General features: G+C 45.1%; 1 protein-coding gene across 1 annotated transcript in view; it reads left to right on the forward strand.

Annotated features, from left to right (window-relative positions):
- Positions 1 to 21,704, forward strand: part of plxnb1a (plexin b1a) — a 27,178-nt gene extending 5,474 nt beyond the window's left edge. The window contains exons 6-37 of the mRNA XM_076276172.1: positions 1 to 65; positions 1,126 to 1,282; positions 1,859 to 1,967; positions 2,845 to 2,953; positions 3,437 to 4,132; positions 4,869 to 5,003; positions 5,814 to 5,936; positions 6,193 to 6,286; positions 7,027 to 7,193; positions 7,545 to 7,696; positions 8,001 to 8,106; positions 8,318 to 8,454; positions 8,740 to 8,913; positions 9,333 to 9,564; positions 9,874 to 10,119; positions 10,301 to 10,477; positions 10,826 to 10,974; positions 11,096 to 11,196; positions 11,601 to 11,812; positions 12,213 to 12,391; positions 12,747 to 12,813; positions 13,255 to 13,401; positions 14,030 to 14,195; positions 14,355 to 14,458; positions 15,514 to 15,598; positions 16,342 to 16,514; positions 16,647 to 16,807; positions 16,965 to 17,112; positions 18,091 to 18,155; positions 18,459 to 18,534; positions 19,031 to 19,105; positions 19,841 to 21,704. The exon at positions 1 to 65 is cut by the window's left edge and continues 71 nt beyond it. Coding sequence (XP_076132287.1) covers positions 1 to 65; positions 1,126 to 1,282; positions 1,859 to 1,967; positions 2,845 to 2,953; positions 3,437 to 4,132; positions 4,869 to 5,003; positions 5,814 to 5,936; positions 6,193 to 6,286; positions 7,027 to 7,193; positions 7,545 to 7,696; positions 8,001 to 8,106; positions 8,318 to 8,454; positions 8,740 to 8,913; positions 9,333 to 9,564; positions 9,874 to 10,119; positions 10,301 to 10,477; positions 10,826 to 10,974; positions 11,096 to 11,196; positions 11,601 to 11,812; positions 12,213 to 12,391; positions 12,747 to 12,813; positions 13,255 to 13,401; positions 14,030 to 14,195; positions 14,355 to 14,458; positions 15,514 to 15,598; positions 16,342 to 16,514; positions 16,647 to 16,807; positions 16,965 to 17,112; positions 18,091 to 18,155; positions 18,459 to 18,534; positions 19,031 to 19,105; positions 19,841 to 19,945 — 4,892 coding nt within the window. The 3' untranslated portion in view covers positions 19,946 to 21,704. The remainder of the gene's footprint in view (positions 66 to 1,125; positions 1,283 to 1,858; positions 1,968 to 2,844; positions 2,954 to 3,436; positions 4,133 to 4,868; positions 5,004 to 5,813; positions 5,937 to 6,192; positions 6,287 to 7,026; positions 7,194 to 7,544; positions 7,697 to 8,000; positions 8,107 to 8,317; positions 8,455 to 8,739; positions 8,914 to 9,332; positions 9,565 to 9,873; positions 10,120 to 10,300; positions 10,478 to 10,825; positions 10,975 to 11,095; positions 11,197 to 11,600; positions 11,813 to 12,212; positions 12,392 to 12,746; positions 12,814 to 13,254; positions 13,402 to 14,029; positions 14,196 to 14,354; positions 14,459 to 15,513; positions 15,599 to 16,341; positions 16,515 to 16,646; positions 16,808 to 16,964; positions 17,113 to 18,090; positions 18,156 to 18,458; positions 18,535 to 19,030; positions 19,106 to 19,840) is intronic.
- Positions 21,705 to 23,172: the final 1,468 nt, after the last annotated feature.

Below are 23,172 nucleotides of genomic sequence, written 5' to 3' on the forward strand. Positions count from 1 at the left end.
AGCAGAGCTGCCTCAGGGTCGCCTCCATCAGCCCCCTTAACGCAAGCCGCGGAGAGGAGACCAATGTAAGTACAGGCGCACACACACAAACACACACACACATGCACACACACGCCCACACACACACACACGCACACACACACACACACACACACACACACACACACACACACACACACACACATACACACACACACACACGCACATACACACACATGCACACACACGCCCACACACCCACACACACGCACATACACACACACACACACACACACACACACACACACACACACACACACACACGCACATACACACACACACACACGCACATACACACACATGCACACACACGCCCACACACCCACACACACGCACATACACACACACACACACGCACATACACACACATGCACACACACGCCCACACACCCACACACACGCACATACACACCCACACACACGCACATACACACACACACACAAACACACACACACGCGCACACACACACACACACACACACACACACACACACACACACACATACACACACACACACATACACACACACACACACACACACACACACACACACACATACACACACACACATACACACACACACACATACACACACACACACACACACACACACACACACACATACACACACACACACACACACGCACACACACACACACACACACACACACACAGACACACATGCACACACACACGCGCACACACACACATGCACACACACACATGCACACACACGCCCACACACCCACACACACGCACATACACACACACACACACGCACACACACACACACACACACACACACACACACACACACACACACACACACACACACACACACGCGCACACACACACACATGCACACACACGCCCACACACCCACACACACGCACATACACACACACACACACGCACACACACACACACACACACACACACACACACACACACACACACACACACACACACACACACACACACACACACACACACACACACACACACGTGCACACCATATTGAATATTGCAGTGTGTGGACAGAATGTGGCAAGTGTTTTTACATCCTTATCTCATGTTCTGTTCAGGTTGTTTTGGAGGTTCCAGGCTTGCCCAGTCTGTCCGAAGAGGAAGCCTACAGATGCGTTTTTAAGGACACTGAAACTCCTGCCTCTGTGCAGGGCACCACAGTCACCTGCCACTCTCCAGGCGCAAGGAGGGTTCCATCCATCAGCCAAGGAGAAGGTGGGAGACTAGAGTGCAAATAAAACCTGCATGACTATTCAAATAGTCTTGGTTTGTGTGCCCCCAATGATTGCAGGTCATATGTTTTGTAAAGTTCATGTAGAGTTATTGTGTATGATTGAAACCCACTTTGCTCTCTCATTATAATAATGTTGGTCTCAAATATATGGTTTCTATGTCATTAATAGGCATGTGTTTGTCTTTATTGTTGATGTTTTTCATAGTTAGGGGGTGTTTGTTTGAGGCAGCAGAGGAAAGTAGTGACCTCTGCTTCCTTGGGAAAACAGGAATTGTGGGGACACATTCCAGAAATAATTGAATTTGTTGGTTTTAATTCTGAAGGAATAACAGCACTAAAATCACAAACACAGACTCCTTTCTCATGGTTACAGTTTTCCTGACATCCTGCTGCACCCCGCATATTGTTCTTGAGAGAGCATGATAACTAATAATGTTCTGTCGTTAAAAAATACTACTCTTCGAACTGGCACACTGGTGCGCTGAAGAATTCTAAACACTCCTGACACTCACTCCGACATGCTATATGACTGACAAATGCACTCTTGTGTCCTGCAGACTCGGTCACAGTTCCCCTATCACTCCGCTTCCTCAACATCACAGTTGCCAGCCATATGTTTACCTTCTATGACTGTGGTCTGGTCCAACAACTGTCCCCTACTAAGCCGTGAGTGCTTATTTCTTCTATGCGCTCCACTTTTGCTGACAATACATCACAATCCCACACATTACACTTAACATTTGAAGGGTGTGTATGAAAGCATATGAGTGTGGATGTGCATCAATCAAAGCAAAAGGGTTGGGCAAGGCTCATTTGAATAGACTGTAAGGTGTGTTAAGGGATGGGCACCAGGAATGTGAACCATTTGGCGTGTAATCAACCCTGCTGAACTGTGGTTCCATGGAATGAAGGGGAGGCCATGAGAGAGAGAGAGAGATGCCAGCCAGGACAGCTGTCACCCTGGTTGGCAACAGTGCTGAAGTAAAGACGCTGTGACAGATGTCGCTGCTGATGAAGGGGGGGGGGGGATGGGAAGAGGCCCCACACATTCCTGCCCTGCAAACTGGAAGGCAATCTGTTAACAAAATCTCCAGCCTTAACTGCTGAAAAGTTATTGCTTGCACTAGTTAAATGATTTACATGTACCAGTATGCTAACTGTTACTTATTTTACTTTATATTTGGTGTAGATGTACCCACTGTCTATGGCCATGTTGTGCTTCTAATTTCTAGGCAATTTTACATTGCCATGTTAAAATAGTATGCATTTAGATGAAAGCACTGCAGAGAATGTCTGATTTTAAATTCTTCTCTAAACCCACAACCTCCCCTCCCAAACACAAATACACACATGAACTCACACTCTGCTTGCTTTCCTGCCTTCATTTAGTCTATGCAGGATGAACTTAGTATACAAATGTTATCATTGATTAACTCCAAGAATATCTGACTGATTTGAAAGCCATGACATGTTATACATTCTTCTTTTATGACATTTTATGAGTGATGCATATAATTCAAATGTGTATGTCTCGCCCCTATAGATGCACAGGCTGTGTAAGCAGTCGCTGGAGCTGTAACTGGTGCATTCACCAGCACTTGTGTACACACAAACCAACCTGCAGCGAGGGGGTCATCATTTACAATGAGCATGTAAGTTTTACTCTGCCAAACAAATCTGAAAATCTGAGTTATTTGGTTATACCTACCGTATTTTTCGGACTATAAGTCGCACCGGAGTGTAAGTCGCACCAGTCAAAAAATGTGTCATGAAGAGGAAAAAAACCTATATATAAATAAATATATTTATGTTGCACCTGAGTCGCAGGACCAGCCAAACTATGAAAAAAAGTGTGACTTATAGTCCGGAAAATACGGTATATGTGTTGCATGCTCAACTAGTAATGTGGTGGAAATCAAGCACTTCACTGATATGATTGTTTGTTTGTGTTGTGCTGCTGCCCCAATGTTTTGTCTGGTCCATGTCTCCAGACTAAATATTTTGTTGTGTTGTGTTTGTCCATATTTATGTATATTACACTGTTTGTTTTTCCATATTTTGTATTTATATTTTTTTTTCTGTTTTGTTCATGTCTCGTGTCCATCACCTCCTCATCTCTCCCCTGTGTCAACAAGTTCAAACTCCCAACATCTGGCCCCACAACTACAAAAGCTGTCAATAGATTAGCCTCAACCACACAAAGTCCCACAAATCCGACCACAGGAGTTCACTCAGCAACTGAATCGGGAGCTTCAAACACTGCTTCCGTGACTCCGTCCACCACCCCGGAGCCCACGCTGGTTCCCACAACGCCACCTCCCACTGCTGCCACCACGGCCCTTCTGCCACCCATGCTGCACCAGGCCACCACTGTGGCCAGCACGCCCACCGCCACCACTCCTCTGGCAGGGACACACAGGACAGAGAGCGGGCACGCTGCCGCTGACCAAAGCCTCAGCAACAACAGCACTCGGGTGGAGGAAGTTCTGTGGACTCAAGGTTCTCAAAATGATTCTCTGCAAGACGTTGGAGAAGAGGAGGAAACAACTGATTCATCGCTAGAGGAATCTGTTCTGGACGCTGGAACCACCCCTGTGACAAGTGTAGTGGAGCTTCCACTCGATGAAGACATGATTCCTCCATCCCCTGTCCCAGAGGCTGCTCTCACCACTCCCCCGCCCGTTGAGTCTGATGAGGAGGCTGGGGCGGAGGTGTATGTGTCATCTGCCACAGTGCCCTCTGGGGATGGGGAGGGGGAGAGCAGCCCGCCCGACTTCTCTCAGAGCCCAGACATGGACTACCAGTCTGACTCAGCTGATTTCTATCTACCGGTGAGTCAGTGCATCCATGGAGACTGTGGGCTGAAGACTTATAAATAGTCATTCTGGTCATGTAACCTCAATGAATACAGTCAGTCTGGGCAAAAATGTAATTCAGCATTCAGAGCTTCTCCACCGCTGATAACTGAAGTTGATCTTTAAAAAGGAGTGAAACGTCTGTCATAAAGCATGAATTCTTCCTTGTTTTGCCAATCATTCCATTGTATTTCTGTCTACAGTAAGTTTTGCATTGTTGTCTTGGTGCAAGTTGTGTATTCTTCTGGTAAACATGTTGCTAAAGCTACTTCAACATCAACAGGCATTGCCCATAATCTTTCAAAAAGCCTGCATGCACCATTTGTTGTGTTTGTGTACTTTTGGTCATTTGTGTGTTTCACTGCATAGTGTACTGTACTGTAGCATCTGTCCTTTGGCTGCACAATCCTCCAGCCATGTGATGGATGTTTCTTTAAAAGGGCTGAATGTTTACTTCTGATTTACTTCTAAAAGAGTGAGAGCGCAGCGGTTCTGTGTGTATAACTGATCATTGTGGAGATATGAGTTTGAGTTTGCCAAAGTTTTTTTTAACTCATGGTGACATTTTGTGACACTCGTTTGTGTGTGTGTGTGTGTGTGTGTGTGTGTGTGTGTGTGTGTGTGTGTGTGTGTGTGTGTTTGTGTGTGCATGCGTGCGTGCGTGCGTGCGTGCGTGCATGTGTGCGTGCGTGTGTGTGTGTGTTGCACACAGGGGGATGAGGGCTCGTTTGTGAGTGGAGGCTCTTATGCCTGTCCCTGTGTGGAGAGCATTCAAGGCTCCTCTCTTCTGCCGGTCAACATGGACAGGAAGATTACACTCACAGGACGCAACCTGCATCTGTACAAGGTAGCATCCCCTCTACCACGGGATTAAGCTATTGAAGTAGAGTAGCCTATCCTCATTTAACTCTTCTGTGGATGAAGCAGTTCTAGAATTAGAATGTTTTTGGAGTATTAGACCAGTGGTTCTTAACTGGTCTGGCTTTGGGACCCACAATTTCCCATGATCATCACTTCGCGACCCATATGTGGTGAGCTACATGCTAAGACACGTGAAGTGCCTGTAGGCCTACTTGTTTGGAACATGCTGATGTTTGGCATTACATTTGTGAAGTCTTCAACTCTTAACCTCCAAAGAAGGCTACTCGACAGGTTTGACTTTGAAAGGGGTGCTTGATTTCCATGTGGCATGTTTTGATGGTTTCATGCTCTCATGTGCCAGCAATTCACTGCACACCACACACTGGGGTTTGTCCCATTTTGTCCTCAATTTAAGTGAATCCATATCCTACTTCAAACATTCAAGGTCGTAGCCTACTTGTGTTTACTGCTAAAGTGATATCTAACATGACCTGTCACATAAACATTGTCTATCCATGTCCATGGCAATGACCAACATACAAATAAAGTCTATCAAAATAAAGGTCCAATATTAGATCTGATAAGGCAGCATTTTAAATGAGCAATTTCTATTTTTTTTAAACCCACCCAGAACGGTTCTGCAACCCACTTTTGGGTCCCGACCCACCAGTTAAGAAACACTGTATTAGACCATATTATGTGCCTTACTACAAGTCTGTCTGTGTACATTTTAGCATGGCAGCAGTTCATTCTAAGTATTTTTCATTGGTTTGCAATCCATTCCATCCTCTGTCAGGATGACGAGTTGGACTATGAGTGTGTGCTGACCATAGAGGGACAGGCTGTTGTGGTGGACGCCTTTGTCGAAGCGGATGAGGCCCAGTCCTCCCTTTTCTTCATCACCTGCCAACTGCACAAGGTTTTGCATTCTATATTTCCTCTCATTTTCATCATGGAAATTGACGTCATGTGTTTAAATGTGTTAATATGTTTACTTTTCTAGGCGTTTATAATAATATAATTTGTATAAATCTGGGTAAAAAAAGAGGAAAAAAGGACATTTGTATAGAGTATATTTTCATCCCAGTGATATCAAATCACTTAATGTGCATGTCTGTGATGGTCGGCACATTGTGAAGGTCGGTTGTGTTGTGTTGTGTTGTGTTGTGCTCTAGTATTCCTACTCGGCTGTTGTGGAGGAGTACAGCGCTCTGGTCTCTGTGAGGAGGAGGAACGCCTTCCATATGGACACTGTCCAGGACCTGCACGGTGAGATCAAATCAGTGGTCAGGCACTGACATGCAGTCAATGGTTAAAAAGCATTACAGTGTGGACGTCAGACACATGACAGGCCTCATATGACAGGCTTCATATGATTGCGTCGTATGCAGGATTTTCTACCTGGCTCTGTGTCTACAAACTTTGATTTAATGAACTGTGTAAATCCTTGTTTTGGTTGCCATGGCTCTATAAATCTTTGCCACGATAAACAGTTAAGAATCTTAATTTCCAGCAGAAGACACATGCTCCATATATTACATGTTAAATCTTTTGTGATGGCCAGGCAATGTAAAATTCAACAGAGGAACAACTTGATGTTGATGTACTGTTGTTGACTCGTCAGAGCTAGCTAAGCATGTTGAAACATGAAAGAATAAACACAGAAGAGCTTTGGAGTATTTGGGCAATAGTAGGGTTGTGTGAGGAGTGGCTTCTCACTCATGCATCTAGTACAGGTGAACAATACAATATAAAGCCTGCCTTACACCTTGCTGGTGCTGGTGTCAACACATGTAGCCTCTGATTCCACTCCATCTGCCCCATACAACATTCATGAACAGCTCCTGAGGCAAAACACCCCTGACATTAATTGTCCATATTGATTTTCCTCTGACAAATGACTTTACTGTTCTGACAAATGAAAGCAGTAGTGCATGTAGAAAACAACTGTGTTTCACAGCGCGCCGTGCATACTGACCCTGTTTTCACCTTGTTTTTGACCCTTGCAGTGACTCTGTATAACTGCTCGGTGGGCCGCTCGGACTGCAGCCGCTGCCACACGGCGGATCAGAAGTACGGCTGTGTGTGGTGTGGCGGCGCGCTCTCCAGCTGCCTCTTCGGCGACTCCTGTGCGGACGAGGTGCAGCAGACATGCCCAGCACCTGTCATCCACCTGGTGAGCTTTTGGCTTGCTGTGCCGTGCCGAGAATGTGGAAGTGGTTGATCCAAGAGTTTTCAGATTATTATCCAGTCAGTTTCAAACAGCAGGCACTTTCAAATCCCCAAATCAAATGCGTCATAGTCATGGATAATTGATTTGCGGATGCATTGATGTGGTTGTGGTAATTATATGCAGTAAAAAGGGTGGATATATATGGAAGTGCAAAGGTGTTAAAGTTTTCAAAGCAAAATGACATGATATAGATATAGAAGAAATCGCATCTAGTTATACCATAAGATTGGGTTTTAGTGTGGAGATCAGTTTGGCTGTGTTGTGTTTTTAAAAGCTTTAAATCCCTTGCTTTAGATTGAGCCTCTCTCTGGCCCCATAGAGGGTGGCACCACTGTCACCATCTCTGGCTCTAACCTTGGACAGAAAGCTGAGGACATCCAGCACTCTGTCACCCTGGCTGGGGTTCCCTGCAATGTCATCCCAAGTAGCTACGAGGTCTCATCGAGGTAACACACAAGCACTCCTGGACATTTTATATATGATAAATTCAGAAATAAGATTATTGATATTATACCAATTTCTTTGTAGACAAAAGGTTTGCTCTTTAATGTAAGTGATTTGAAATAATATGACAGATGTTATTTGACATATGTTATACAATCATCCTATTATTTTTGTGGTTGTATAGGGTATTCAGGGGCTGCTCTTGGTGAAGTTTTAGGTCAGGGTTTTTGAACAAAGCGTCACAGGCCACTGAAGGCAACACTCATTAGTGAAGGCGGATGCTTCATGGTGTCCTTTGTTGTGCAGGATTGTGTGCCAGACAACAGCCAGTGGAGGGGAGCGAAGTGGCCAGGCCTCAGTGGAGGTCAAGGACGGAGGAGTCGGCCTCTCAAAACAGAGGTTCCACTTCCAGGTCTCTATTGCTGTACCTGTATTATCTCTGTGCTATATTAGGGTGGGTCGATTAGCTCACACAAACTGAGCTGAAAGGTCTCAGAGGAACGTGTTCATGATGTGTTGTGTCATGAAATATGAGCCAGAATTATTCATGGCTTTCCTGTTCACTAACCGCATTATTTGGTACGGTCAGTCATGTTGTCCACATGTCTGTGATGTCATCTCAGGATCCGACGCTGACGGACGTGTTCCCTCAGAGGGGCCCACTGGCCGGAGGCACGCTGCTCACCATCACTGGCCAGAGCCTACGCACGGGCAACCTGCGGGACATCGCCGTTCTCATCGGAGGAGTGCCCTGTGCCATGTAAGATTCACATTGTCAAGCAGAAGCATATCCCTTTAATATAAACATGAATACTACATTTTAGTCTCAGTCAAGTAAATCATTTATCTTGTACGATGATTTATATATACAGTATGAACAGACTACATGATCATCACATTTAACAACATAGCAAATCATGTTGTGAGTTCCTCTGTTTAAATGTTTAATCAGCACAACAAAGCCTATTGGCTCACCATACTAAGCCATCATATTATTGTATTGTGTCATTCTGCTGTCATCATACCCTTCTTCCCTTTCTCGCAGTTCCTCTGTGCAGGATGATCACATCGAGTGTGTGACCGGCAGCAGCAACAGGACTGGGGAGTACAGTGTGGTGGTTCGCTTCAATAGGGCAGAGCGCCATCTGCAGGCCGTTCCCTTTCATTACTGCCCTGATCCTAATGTCACACAGGCGGCTCCATCCAGAAGCTTCCTCAGGTGGGTCTGTCATCTCTCGTCTGTTTCTCATCTGCCGTCTTTCCATATTTAGCTGTAAAAGCTGACACGTTAGTCCCTCTATCCCAGTGTTTCCCAAACTTTTTTTCTGGGGACCCACTTTTTAAAAATGACAGACCATCACAACCCATTTCACTTCAGATCTAACATGCAACCACCAATATTGTTTTAGGTCACAGGTTCTCAAACTTTTCTATGCCACCCCACAATTCTGCAATCTCAATTACACTTGAAACAATGTTAAATATTTTCAAAGCTGTAAAAACTCTCGCTCAGTTTTGTACAAACACACAACCTCAGGTTTTCCTCATCCTGGCGACCCAAATAAAATCTCCTGTGACCCACCCGTGGGTCGCGACCCAGTCTTTGGGAACCAATGCTCTATCCTGTCTGTTTTCCAGTGGTGGGCGGATGATTCGAGTGTCTGGACACAACCTGGACGTAGTTCAGGAGCCACGGATCCGTGTGACGCTCACGCCGCTCACGCCGCTCACGCCTCATGCACAGAAGAAAAAGAAAAGGAAGAGGAAGAGTGAGCGCGCAGAGGAAAGGGAAAGTAGGCCGCTCAAAAGGTTACGCCGGATTGTTCCGGAGCCTGGCTGTCCGGAGGGAGTACTCTGCACAGTGAAACAGGTGGACATGATGTTTCCTACGTGTTATATTCTCTCTTCTAAATGTCAGTTTGGACTGCACTGTGAGAGTTTCTTTCCCCCAGGCCTGGGCAGTAGGAGAATCAAAATAATTAATTGTGTGCTCTCACTTTTTGAAATGTGAATAAATGACCTGGTCTGAAACATGTTCCAGAAGATGCCCTGTCAACATTTAATCAATACACTTGAATTCCTCCAGCTGTTAACCTGATGTCTTTACTCCTGTAGCGTCAGACTCATTTTGTTTCTCCTGGAGTCCTACGCGTCTAACTCTGTGTTTCTTTAATGTTAGTTTGAAGAGCGCTGTGCGGTGAACAGCTCTTCTCTGATCCTGTGTGGGACGCCAGCTGTGGGGCCGGAGGCACTCCATGCCCAGGTGAAGGTGGACTTCCTGCTGGACAATGTCCTCTTCAGCTTCGGGGCTGTCAGCGGGGGGGACACCTTCAGCTACGAGCAGAACCCCGTCCTCCGGCCGCTCAACCAACACGACCCCAGCAAGCCCTATCGCCACAAGCCTGGCAGCATCATCTCCGTCGAGGTCCAAGGCTCATTTTTACATTCTTCTTACGTCATGTAGTGTGTTATGTCATGTAGATCTGTAAAATGTTCCCTTCAACAGCATGTGTGTGTGACGCTTTTTTTTAATATTTAGTATGATGACAATCAACTGCTGGTCTGTTTGACTGTCTTTCTGTGACTGACTTTTGATCCACTTGCAGGGTGAAAACTTAGACCTGGCCATTTTCAAAGAGGAGGTGGTGGCTGTCATTGGAGAGGGTGTTTGTGCCGTCAAAACTCTGACCCGTAACCACCTGTACTGTGAACCACCTTCCCAGCAGCCCTCAGTGGTGGCATTGAACAGGCGTGAGGGTGCAGATGTGCTCCCAGAATTCACAGTGAGTCATAATCTCCAGGCTTGGTGTAAGCTTATACAGTAATACGCTACACACAGTGCTATTGTTGTAGCTCCAAGGCTTGGGCTGCTTAGTATAACGGATGGCTGCTCTGACATTTTTTGAAAACAGTTTAGAATGCAATCTAGGCTTTCCATGAACTGAATGTGAAACTAATCTTGCTGTTCCTATAGTTCCTACATTGTTAATCATGTATGTTTCAAAATGGCAAATTTGAGCCCATTTGTGAACACAAGTTTTCCCATCCCTATTTGGTCTTGCTCACATCTGTGCTTTGCTCTTAAACACTGGTCGTCTGGGTGTCGCTGACCACATCTCTACTGTTCCCAGGTCAGAATGGGGAACCTGAACTTCTCTTTGGGCCGAGTGCAGTACGACACCCAGAGTCAGTCCACCTTTCCTCTGGAGGCCCAGGTGGGAGTCGGGGTAGGGGCTTCCATTGTGGCCCTCATTGTGTTGATCATCGTCTTAATATACAGGTACGAATATTGCTGCATGCCCAGTGTTGAAATAGTCAAGCACATTTTTGCCTCATGATGGTTGTCTGGACACTATTTGTATTGCTATTTATTTGAGCCATGTGTCTGTGTTGTGACTCAGGAGGAAGAGCAAACAGGCTCTGAGGGACTATAAGAAAGTCCAGATTCAACTGGAGAACTTGGAGACCAGTGTGAGAGACCGCTGCAAGAAGGAATTCACCGGTGGGCAGCCCCTACAATATTAAATCTCCTAATGCTCAGACTTGCCAACTCACATAAAGAGTATAACAACGATAATGGTTATTTACAAAAATGTCCAACCCTTTTGGTTTAGTGCACATAGCATACTTAAAATAATTGGCATGCAGGGATGCTCAACTCTTTGGATGTTTACTGCTTGGCTAGTATGGCATGACTGTGCTGAATGTTTACTTACTTTGGCAACGGCACTCAGAGTTGTGGCCATCTATGTGAAGTATTTAGAAAGATATTCTGAACAAGTGGCTGAATGGAATCTGGAAATGAACTGTGGTGTTTTAGTAGTTCATTCTCCAGTCTTTGTTAAAATAATTTGATTATTGTTTGTATGAATAATCAAACTGTGCTCTATGCACCTTTGTGTGCAGACCTGATGACAGAGATGATGGACATTGATCTGGTGGGATCTGGGACCCCAATCCTGGACTATCGTACGTACGCTGAGAGGATCTTCTTCCCTGGCCATAAGGAGTCACCGCTCAGGCGAGATCTGGACGTCCAGGAATGTCGCCGGGCCACAGTAGAGCAGGGCCTGGTGCAGCTGTCCAACCTGCTCAACAGCAAACTGTTCCTCACCAAGGTATCACCAGCTTGGTCACCATGGCTAGCGTTACTGAGTCTCCTGTTCGCAATCACTGACCACTTTGGACTGGTGCTACCATTACCTTTGATTTGACACACAAAACTGCTTAACCTCTACTACAGTATGCCAGCTCTTGTTCTCAATTTGTGACACTCACACGTATTTACTCATTTGATTTGGACAGTACCACTTCTGCCAAGATCAAATAGAGACAGACAAGAGTTTCACTGTTTCCGCTGATCTGTGTTCCAAAACATGCATGATGCCAATATTGCAGTGTTTCCCATACATTGACTTATTTGTGGCGGCACAAAAAACTGTTGAATTCAAGTTAATTCTGCAAACCTACCCCCACAAATAGAATTAAATTCTGTGGGAAACACTGTATTGTCCTCAGTTCATCCACACCCTCGAGGGCCAGCGGACGTTCTCCCCGCGGGACCGGGCCTACGTGGCCTCCCTGCTGACCGTGGCTCTCCACGGCAAGCTGGAGTACTTCACCGACATCCTGAAGACCCTGCTCAACGACCTGGTGGAGCAGTACACCGCTAAGAACCCCAAACTCATGCTGAGGAGGTGAGAGACCACGCAGTGTCCCGTCACCATGCGGTCATTCTGATTTGAGTTTAACTACGTAATTATTCAACATTCATATATTCATATGTTAACTTATTCATATTCAGTGGATAGGTTTGCTAGCATTTTTTTGAGGAGCTTTTGTAATCACTCGTTCAGACCATTACAGTTCTACAGTATAGAGAGATCATTTTGGGTGGTTCTACGGTATAAAGAGATCATTTTGGGTGGTTTGTTCACCCAAATCTGATTGGTGAGCTAAGGGAGCCATAGCTGTAGGTCATCACAGCCGGTGAGCAGACTGAAGGCTTCTGCTGCCGCCACCAACACATTCTCCTGTTCCCCCCTTTTCCAGGACCGAGTCAGTGGTGGAAAAACTGCTGACAAACTGGATGTCGATCTGCCTCTACTCATTCCTCAGGGTGAGCTGCTGCAGAGCTGCACTTTGCTGCCGTGCCGCCTGCTCCTTTTCATTTGTTGTGGCACTTACTGTAAAATAAGCAGTTTTTGGTGGTTTGCAGTGTAAGCATAATGTATGCGTACATGTTTTTGGAGAGTTATTTCAGTTTTCTGGTTATCCTATTCCTGCTATACATAGCTGAATGCTGCATGGCAGGCCTCTTTGACAACAGATCTAAGCTCAGGCTTCTGCTGTGGAGCTGCTTTGGGCTCTCTGAGAGTTAGCTCTGTGGCCTCAGAAGTGGCTGCTCATGTGTGTTCTGTGTGTGTGTGTGTGTGTGTGTGTGTGTATTATGTATGTCTGTGTGTGTATGTGCTGTGTGTGTGTGTGTGTGTGTGTGTGTGTGTGTGTGTGTGTATGTGCTGTGTGTGTGTGTGTGTGTGTGTGTGTGTGTGTGTGTCAGGACTCAGCGGGGGAGCCTCTGTACATGATGTTCAGAGCCATAAAACACCAGGTGGATAAGGGCCCTGTGGACGCTGTGACAGGCAAGGCCAAATACACACTCAATGACAACCGGCTGCTCCGCGAGGATGTGGAGTACCGCACACTGGTGAGAGAACACACACACACACACACACACACACACACACACATACATACACACACACACTTTTTAATCTTAATATTTTAAATCACTTGTTGACTATTTACTTTATACTGTATAAGTAAGTAAATATTTATTTGTATCTGTTCATGCACAGAGTGCATCTCAAAGCGCTTCACAGACAAACAGTATGCTAGAAGGAGCGGCTAAAGATGCCAGTGTACCCGTTAATAGGCAATCGCTGTACTTAAAATACACTATTTTCAACATCATTTAATCCTAATTATGATATGAAAATGAACCTCAAAAATTTAATATTATGCAATACAGCAGCTTCTAATGAGGAAGACAGACAAGGGTGGGTTGCATCAACAAGAATTAGGTTTTATTGACAGTTGCAGTTTTAATAGAATGTTGCAGTTTCGAAGATTCCACCATTCAAGGTTTTAATCTCAGATTTGTTAAGAAAGGCTTACATTTAAATGGTACAACACAACTCAAATGGAAATGAAACCTAGATCAACAAATCCTTGATTAGGCCTAAAGCACGATTAATTTAGTCCTTGTTGGTGCAACCCACACTAAGACTAAGTTCAAACGCTAACTCTGCTCTTCCATTCACTTGTCCACCCAGACCCTAAATGTCTTAGTGACTGGAGGAGGTGCCAATGAAACCCAAACGATGCCCACCAAGGTGCTGGACTGTGACACCATCACCCAGGTGAAGGAGAAGGTTCTGGAACAGACCTGGAAGGGCATGTCCTACTCCCTAAGGCCCCCGACGGACTCTCTTCACCTGGGTAAGGCTCAGACAGAGGCGGGCTATGAGACTCAAATGTATGATGACAGGGCACCATGTCTGCAGTATTTTCTCTTGTATCTTCTGCATGCAAGCGCAGATATGTCATGTCTTGAAATATGGTGTATTTTTATTTCTTTTGGGCCCTGAAACGCAACAGAATGGCGAGCAGGGACGGCAGGTCACCTGATTCTGTCAGATGAGGACCTCACATCTGTAGTACAGGGGACATGGAAACGACTCAACACTCTACAGCACTACAAGGTCTGAGCAGAGGGCTGCGGAAGCAGCAACAACACTGCTGGATGTGTTGAACTGGAGTTAAATCTTTGTCTGAGTGGATTAAGTTGTGAATTCTGAGAATAAATGTTCAAGAGCAGTCAGAAATACTTAATGTATTTCACTGACATTTATTATTTAATCAGGTTTGTATAATACTGGCTTGTTTTTATGAAAGCAGACAGTATACACACAGAGCGCCTTTTTCAGATGTGTTTGAATGCAGCCTCAGGTGGTTGACTTTGCTGGGAGCAGACTGCAAATAGAGTGACCCTCCAGTGGAAATGCCATGTGTGTTTGAATACTAAAGAGGGTAGAGCAGAGAGAGTGTGTGTGTGTGTGTGTGTGTGTGTGTGTGTGTGTGTGTGTGTGTGAGAGAGAGAGAGAGGATGAGAGAGGGTGAGGGCAGGGATACAGGGAGCAAGACAAACAGAAGTGGAGGGAGACTAAATGACTAAAGGAGAAAAAGAAAGAAAGAGAAAGAGGTGGAGAAAGAGGTGGAGAAAGAGAGAGAGAGGTCACGCCACAGGATCTCTGCATGCTGACCGGTGCTCATTCGGCTGGTCTCTCCCTCTCCATGTGTGTTTGAATACTAGAGAGGGTAGAGCAGAGTGTGTGTGTGTGTGTGTGTGTGTGTGAGAGAGAGAGAGGTCACACCACAGGATCCCTGCATGCTGACCGGTGCTCATTCGGCTGGTCTCTCCCTCTCCATGTGTGTTTGAATACTAGAGAGGGTAGAGCAGAGTGTGTGTGTGTGTGTGTGTGTGTGTGTGTGTGTGTGTGTGTGTGTGTGTGTGTGTGTGAGAGAGAGAGAGGTCACGCCACAGGATCCCTGCATGCTGACCGGTGCTCATTCGGCTGGTCTCTCCCTCTCCATGTGTGTTTGAATACTAGAGAGGGTAGAGCAGAGTGTGTGTGTGTGTGTGTGTGTGTGTGTGTGTGTGTGTGTGTGTGTGTGTGTGTGAGAGAGAGAGAGGTCACGCCACAGGATCCCTGCATGCTGACCGGTGCTCATTCGGCTGGTCTCTCACTCTCTCCAGGTCCCTGATGGAGCCACCGTCACGCTGGTGCCTCGACACTCTAAGCACATCCACCACGACAGCCACGACTACATGCCCGGAGAGAGTGAGTCGCTAGAGGGACCCGTTACGCCTCCACCTACAGTCATAGACCCTCTATGCCTCCACCTACAATCATTAGCCCTTTACGCCTCCCATCCTGTTTGTTTACAATCATGGGTCACAATCACTAGGTTTTTAGTGTCATTACACATGAGTGTGTGGACTAACTTCTATGAATGGCCCTGGGAATAGCCCTGTAACATGCATTCATCAGTCATCACTGTTAAATAAAACTGAGTCACATCAGATACACATTCTAAAGAGACTAAATGATTGGTGATTAGCCCAAATGTAACAGGCTCCACAGAGGAAGGTGAGGAAGGTTGGGGGCAGCCGTGGCCTACTGGTTAGCGCTTCAGACTTGTTACCGGAGGGTTGCCGGTTCGAACCCTGATCAGTAGGAACGGCTGAAGTGCCCTTGAGCAAGGCACCTAACCCCTCACTGCTCCCCGAACGCCGCTGTTGTTGCAGGCAGCTCACTACGCCGGAATTAGTGTGTGCTTCACCTCACTGTGTGTTCACTGTGTGCTGAGTGTGTTTCACTAATTCACGGATTGGGATAAATGTAGAGACCAAATCTCCCTCACGGGATCAAAAGAGTATATATACGTATACTTACTTAGGTGAGGCTCACTGATCAGGTTTACTGTAGCCTATTTCATATAGAAGCTGAACTCTGCTCTGTTCCCCATCATCTCCCTCATATGTCCTGGCTCTTACCCTGCTCTGGTCCTGCTGTCCTCTCAGAGACGCCCATGCTGGACGATGGCGATGAGGGGGGCATGAGGCTGTGGCACCTGGTGAAGGCCAGCGAGGAGCCAGAGCTGCCCAAGCACAGGAGGGCCAGCCTGAGGGAGAGGGAGCGCGAGAGGGCCAAGGCCATCCCAGAGATCTACCTCACACGCCTGCTCTCCATGAAGGTATCAGTCTACACACACACACACACACACAAATACACAAAACACACGCACAAACACACACACACACACTCACACACACACACATGTAGACACACATGTGTGAAACTGGTGTGTGTGTGTGTGTGTGTGCAGGGGACGCTGCAGAAGTTTGTGGACGACCTGTTCCAGGTGATCCTGAGCACCAGTAGGCCTGTGCCCCTGGCTGTCAAGTACTTCTTTGACCTCCTGGACGAGCAGGCTCTGCAGCACAACATCACTGACCCAGAGACGGTCCACATCTGGAAAACCAACAGGTACCAAGCACTGGATCAGACAAGGCATACTGCATGATGTCAACTGCACTGCAGTTATAAAACAGGGCAGGATTTTATTTGCAGTTTACTGTAATACTGTAAAACATCAGCCGTAACCTTTTTGAGTCATCGTTTTATTCCATCTCCCCATCTTTAGCCTACCCCTAAGATTCTGGGTCAACATACTGAAGAACCCACACTTCATTTTTGATGTGCACACCTCTGATAATGTGGATGCCGTGCTGTCGGTCATCGCCCAGACCTTCATGGACTCATGCACCATTGCTGACCACAAGCTGGGCAGGGTGAGCAGACACAGGGAACACTGCAGCATAAGTATGCTCATAGATATGGCCTGCATGTGTTTTTTAAAACTGATAGTTCCGGTCCTTGATTGTGATTGGCTGAATCACATTCAATGCCGTTGTAAAATCCAGCACAAACATACACCTTGACCGCATTCCGTTCTATATTAATGCGCTACCACAACTTGATACAAAAGTCAAAGTAGCTGCAGAGAGGGTTAAAGCAGAGCTAGTAATCAAGGATCTTTGGTAGCTGCGTCTCGATGTTGCTTGGCAACCATTCAAGTAGAGGAAATATATTTCTTGGCGGAAAAATGATTATCTAGGAATAACTTGTTATATTTCTAGTTAGTGTACCTTTACTTTATTAAACTTTGCCAGGTATTTATAGCAACAGTTTTAGAAAAGCAATAAGCCACTCGAGTCCGTAGGTTATGCTGATTCTACAACAGCTACAGTAAGGGGGGTTTTAGGCAATCCGCTAGCACGTCGTGCCTAACAACACCCCTTAGCTGTTGTAGAATCAGCGTAACCTACAGCCTCTCGGGGCTTATCGCTTAAATAAGACACTGGATCCAGATGTATTTAGTCTCTACACATAGATCTAATACAAAGTCTCTTCAGGGACGCTGGCAATGTTATCTACTGTAGTTCTTGTATCGATTCTGATGGTTGAGTGCCAGACTGATTAAGCATATAGGAGGGATATTGTATATACAACATCACTTTACTGCTCAGCAGAAATGTGCAGCTTCAACACTTACAACTGACATAAAAAGGTGTAAATTCTGCTATTTAGTAGGATAGTTACTGTATTTAGAGAGACAAATGAAGGAGGGCTATTTATAGAAGCAGTGTTAGCTTTTACTATGTCTCCTGCCTCAGCAGGGAGTCAACCAAGCCCTTTTTACAAGCTAGCTTTTTTTATTTGCTGTGTTTTCATTGTGTCTGTATTTTTCCCTCTTTTCTTTTTTTCAGGATTCCCCCATTAACAAGTTGCTCTATGCCAGAGACATCCCGCGCTACAAGCAGATGGTGGAGAGGTGAGAATGTGCCAGCCTGTTGGCCTCCTGGCCCTGGGCGCGAAGCAGACCGGCTGGGCAGAGAGGCCACCCCCCCCCCACCCCCCGCCCAGCTGCCCGCTGCCCACCGCAAACACCAACACATCCTGGAGCCTGGCACTTGCCGTTTGGCACCGCTCACACATAAACTGATGCATGGAGGCACACCGGCCGGCTTGGCTGTGTGGTCGCTCAATTAAGTTGTAAATGTTCGATGTTGAGAATGAGAATCGGGGGCATATAGAATGTGGCTAAGTGCTAAGGATCATGATTTTTTTGTTTAAGGTATTATGCTGACATCAGGCAGACGATTTCAGCCAGTGATCAGGAAATGAATTCTGCGCTTGCAGAGCTGTCAAGGGTGAGTCTGGATGACATCAACACTGCCACATCTCTTATAGTCTGATGTGTGATAGTCCTGTCCAAGTATTGACTGCAGTACCCCCAGCCAAAAAACATCTTCAGTACTAATACGTATTCTTCAGCAGTTAACTTTTAAACATTGAATAGCAGCGTATCAAACGTGTGCAGTAGCTGTGTGCTACACATTGGTGGTGGCAGCGTATCAAACGTGTACAGTAGCTGTGTGCTACACATTGGTGGTGGTTAGTGAGGTTCCCCATTCACTCTAAAGTGCTTTGGGTGCCTTGATAAAGTGCTATATAAATGCAATGTTGTTATTGTCATCAGGTATTTCCTACCATTTCACCAATTGTGCTAGATTCATCTGCCCTTCCCCTGGAAGTTGCTGTTGTCAGATTGTTTTCTTTGAATTCCCAGCACTGATATAAGTTATGGCTAAAACACTCGTCTCCCTCTGATATGAAGTTGATGATCTCTTTGTGTCTCGTTCTCAGAATTACTCTGGCGAGGTGAATTGCCTTGTGGCTTTGCACGAGCTATACAAGTACATCAACAAATATTATGATCAGGTGAGTTTATGAAATCAAATGAGCAGATCACACACAGTGCATAGCGTCCTGTATGTGTTTACATCTTTTCCCCTCTCTGTCTACATGAGCACACACAGTTGCTACAATTTTTTGTTGCTACAATGGTGCAGTAGCCTGAAAGTTGTCGGTTCAATTCCCGGCTTCCACCGTTGTGCCCTTGAGCAAGGCACTTAACCCCAAGTTGCTCTGGGGACAATGTGATCCCTTGTAATATAGCTGACATATGTGAGTCACTTTGGTCAAGAAGTGTCTGCTAAATGTAATGTAACAACAGCTCCTCACCTTTGTCTTTTAACCTAGAAAAGCTGGAATAAAACAGCTACTCTACACATGACATGTCTTATCTGAAACTCTGAAAGAGAAAGCTCAGACATGTGCCTGTGTGTGTGTGTGTGTGTGTGTGTGTGTGTGTGTGTGTGTGTGTGTGTGTGTGTGTGTGTGTGTGTGTGTGTGTGTGTGTGTGTGTGTGTGTGTCTGTGTGTGTATGTTGTGTGTGTGTGTCTGTGTGTGTGTGTGTGTGTGTGTGTGTGTGTCTCTGTGTGTGTGTGTGTGTCTGTGTGTGTATGTTGTGTGTGTATGTTGTGTGTGTGTGTGTGTGTGTGTGTGTGTGTGTGTGTGTGTGTGTGTGTGGTGTGTGTGTGTGTGTGTGTGTGTGTGTGTGTCTCTCTGTGTGTGTGTGTGTGTGTCTCTCTGTGTGTGTGTGTGTGTCTGTAGATCATTAGTGCACTGGAAGAGGACCCCACGGCCCAGAAGATGCAGCTGGGGTACCGGCTCCAGCAGATCGCTGCCGCCGTGGAGAACAAAGTCACTGACCTATGACCTTACACACTGGACATTTCAGCCCGACTCTGATTGATGCAGGTCAGGCAGACTCTGGATAACTGGCAGAAAGCTGGGTCACTCAAAGGGAAGACTGGCGAGTACTGTAAATGACCTCCGCATGAGCTGGAGATGTTTGTCCAGAGTGCCGGAGGACCGGAGGAGACGGAGATGGGTGAAGCTGGCAGAGGTATGAAGGACTGGTCTCCATCACCATCCACCAGATGAGGCTTTAAGCCTCAGCAGTGACTCTTGAAGGACTTGACATGGCCACTGTTACAGTATTCTTTGCCAGTTCTCTGCAAGTTATCTGCATTTGTCTGGGCATTCCTACTTCACATCACCCTTGTGTGCACACGTGTATGCCCACGGTGCGTTCCTGAGAGAATTGTGCTTTAAGAGAGACTGATTTGTATGAGAGGACTTGACGATGTCGATAGCACTGGTGTTTACCAAGTGCTTGAGTGGGATTTCATGTTGGTATAAACATAGAAAGAGTCAGTGCAACAGGAAAAGTATGAGAGTTGATGTCCTCTTCTGTTTCCCTGGCTGTCCTCCTTTGTGTCTTACTTCTGTAGTGATTTGTGAAGTTTTTTAAAAGTTTATTCATAAGAGTATTATGGGCTCTTATGAAATTGCATAATTGTAGCTTAGTGGGGTTACCCTGAGCGGTCCAAAACACAACGGGTCTTAAAACATCAAAATGAATAGGTGTTATATAAAATATAAGAATTTAAACAATTGGAAAGGTGGCCTCAATTGACCCAATATTTTTTCTAGAGCGCATAGTAAATGAAAATGATTAAAGCAAAGTGAAGCAAAGTTTAAACTAAATTAAAACTGGATCTCAAGACTAAAACCAAAGAGAGCCAAAAACAGAAAAAATAAAAATAAAACTTTGCATTTTCCCCAGTGACCACCAGATGTCAGCTTTCTTAAACTATTCACCCAGCAACTACACTTAACTAGGTGTTTGGAGATTGTAAAAAAACATATTATAAAATGACCTGAAACACAGTACTTAAATATATAAAAGTAAGTAGAATATGTTGTTGATCCCAAAAGACACCACTTCAAAGTAAATGCTGTTCAGAATGTTTCAGGTTATAGAAATCCCTATGTTTACTGGTTTAATTGAAAGAATGCATACCCAAATTAATGAAATTCCAGAAATGAAAATGAAAGTTTTAGCGATTGTCATTTACTGGCTGAAGTATATTTAAGGCACTTTTACTGGAGGTGTCAAACACGATTACTTATATGACTGAGTCCATTTTATTTATTAATTTATTTATTTTTGACAGTTTGCTGCTGTAACAGCTTCTCAATTTAAAATTAAAGACCAAAAGTTGGAGCTTCTGTCAAAGGCATTTTATAAAATGTCTCCTCTCACTCCTGTCCCTGGTTCCCAGTTTTTCCACAAAGAAGGAATGAAGGGTTGGAATATTCCATGTTTTTTTCCCGATGAATGCATGTTTACAAAACTACATCAGTCCCATGCTGAACATGATGAATGCTTTTCCATGGCTTTTAAATAATGTACACCGTTGCAAGTTTGGAAGGGTGATAATCTAAATGTGATTGGAATTAAAATTGTGGATTGATGTCACTGCCATTCTCAGTGGCATTGTAAATAGAGTTGTATGTACTGTATCACCATTGCTTTTTTGTGGTCGGATCTCGGATGAAGAGCGTAGTTCATGCAAAGCAAACAATAAAGTCCTCTGCAGGTCCACCCATGTGTACATATTGGTGAATTTTTCATTGTTTCATGCTTTTTGGACATTAATGCTGGAATCTGTTTACCTGTTAGCTATATAACACATTAAAAAACTGTTGGTTGTGCACTCAGCTGGACTGTTCTCATGACCTGAGTGGATTTTGGCAGGTGGAGGTGCTGGGAAACTCAAACTAGGTCAGCACTGTCAGCAGCAGCTCTCTGTGCTTTGATGCCCAGCACGAGGCCGAGCAGGTCCCCTTGTTTGTGTTCAAACTTGGTCACGATGTCATGGCAGAAGAATGTAGACTGTTGTGAGAGGACTTATTGAAGGTCATTTGGGGGGCGTTCTGGAAGCCCTGTAGTACCTCTACACTGAGACTAATTATATTCCATCATTTGTCTGGGCTGAACAGTCTGCCCTAGTCTCAATTTCCTAAGAGCATCTCATTGTCACATGTGAAGACAATTCATCACATGCACCGCTTATTTACAGAAACAATCAATACATTTGTTTTATACATTATTTTCTCAGCTCTTATTTTCCACAAAGAGAATGTGCGTTCATGTACTTTAGTTTTACTGTAGTACCTTTGCAGTGCAGTGCAGGTCACCCTTTTAACTTTCCGCCAATATCACAACTTTTTAGCATCCCCTCCAAATGTGAGAATATATATCAATAATAAAATGGCCCTCAAAACCTGCTGATGTCTATGCTTGATCTGCTTTAAGGAGTGACACTGCAGGCTCGCTAAACCTGCTGATGTCTATGCTTGATCTGCTTTAAGGAGTGACACTGCAGGCTCGCTAAACACTGATATATAAAGACACATGAATTTATAGCGTGCTATTTTAGTGCCCCATCTCTGTGTTTATGTGTGGAAAATTCATTCGCTGCCAGGTATTTAAACCAGACCAGGCTTGGCAGCAACACACTGAAGGCGCATGCCAATGGCATGGCTGAGGAAGTCTGTTTTCCTTTTGTGGTTGAAGAACGGGGCTATCATCTAAAAAAAAAGAAACAGGTCAACTGTAAATGCAAAGGGGTGTTGGATATCACATCTCTCACTAGCCTCCTAATTGGTTAGTGCCTTCCCATGTAATGACCTTCAAATTTAGTGGGGCTTTTTAAGAGAGTCCTGACCCAGTGGTCCTGGCTGTCTTTCTAAATCATTCAAATGTTGCATTTGTTGACACGCAGTCAACAAACAGAATATATTATTTATTCATAATAAATGATGACATGAGAGGGGGAATGATGAGGGGGAGGAGAAGGAAATGTGGTGGTGAAAAATATAAATCAACTTAAGTACTCAAGTTAAGATGTCTCTGTGTGCATGTCTACTCAAATTCAAATGTCTCAAGTTCAAATGTCTCTGTGGAATGTACCATATTAGTACCACATTAAGTCGCATAATGACCTATGGTTCTATCCTCTGAATAGTTTATTTGATCTCACTGTGTTTTCTTATAGTGGTCATATCCTCAGAAGCATAGATTTAATTAATGT

This window comes from Alosa pseudoharengus, unplaced genomic scaffold (assembly GCF_046254945.1).
Source record: "Alosa pseudoharengus isolate Yale_2024_CS ecotype anadromous, Long Island Sound unplaced genomic scaffold, YU_APseudo_1.1 YU_APseudo_1.1_scf_9, whole genome shotgun sequence".
Classification (NCBI taxonomy): Eukaryota; Metazoa; Chordata; class Actinopteri; order Clupeiformes; family Clupeidae; genus Alosa; species Alosa pseudoharengus.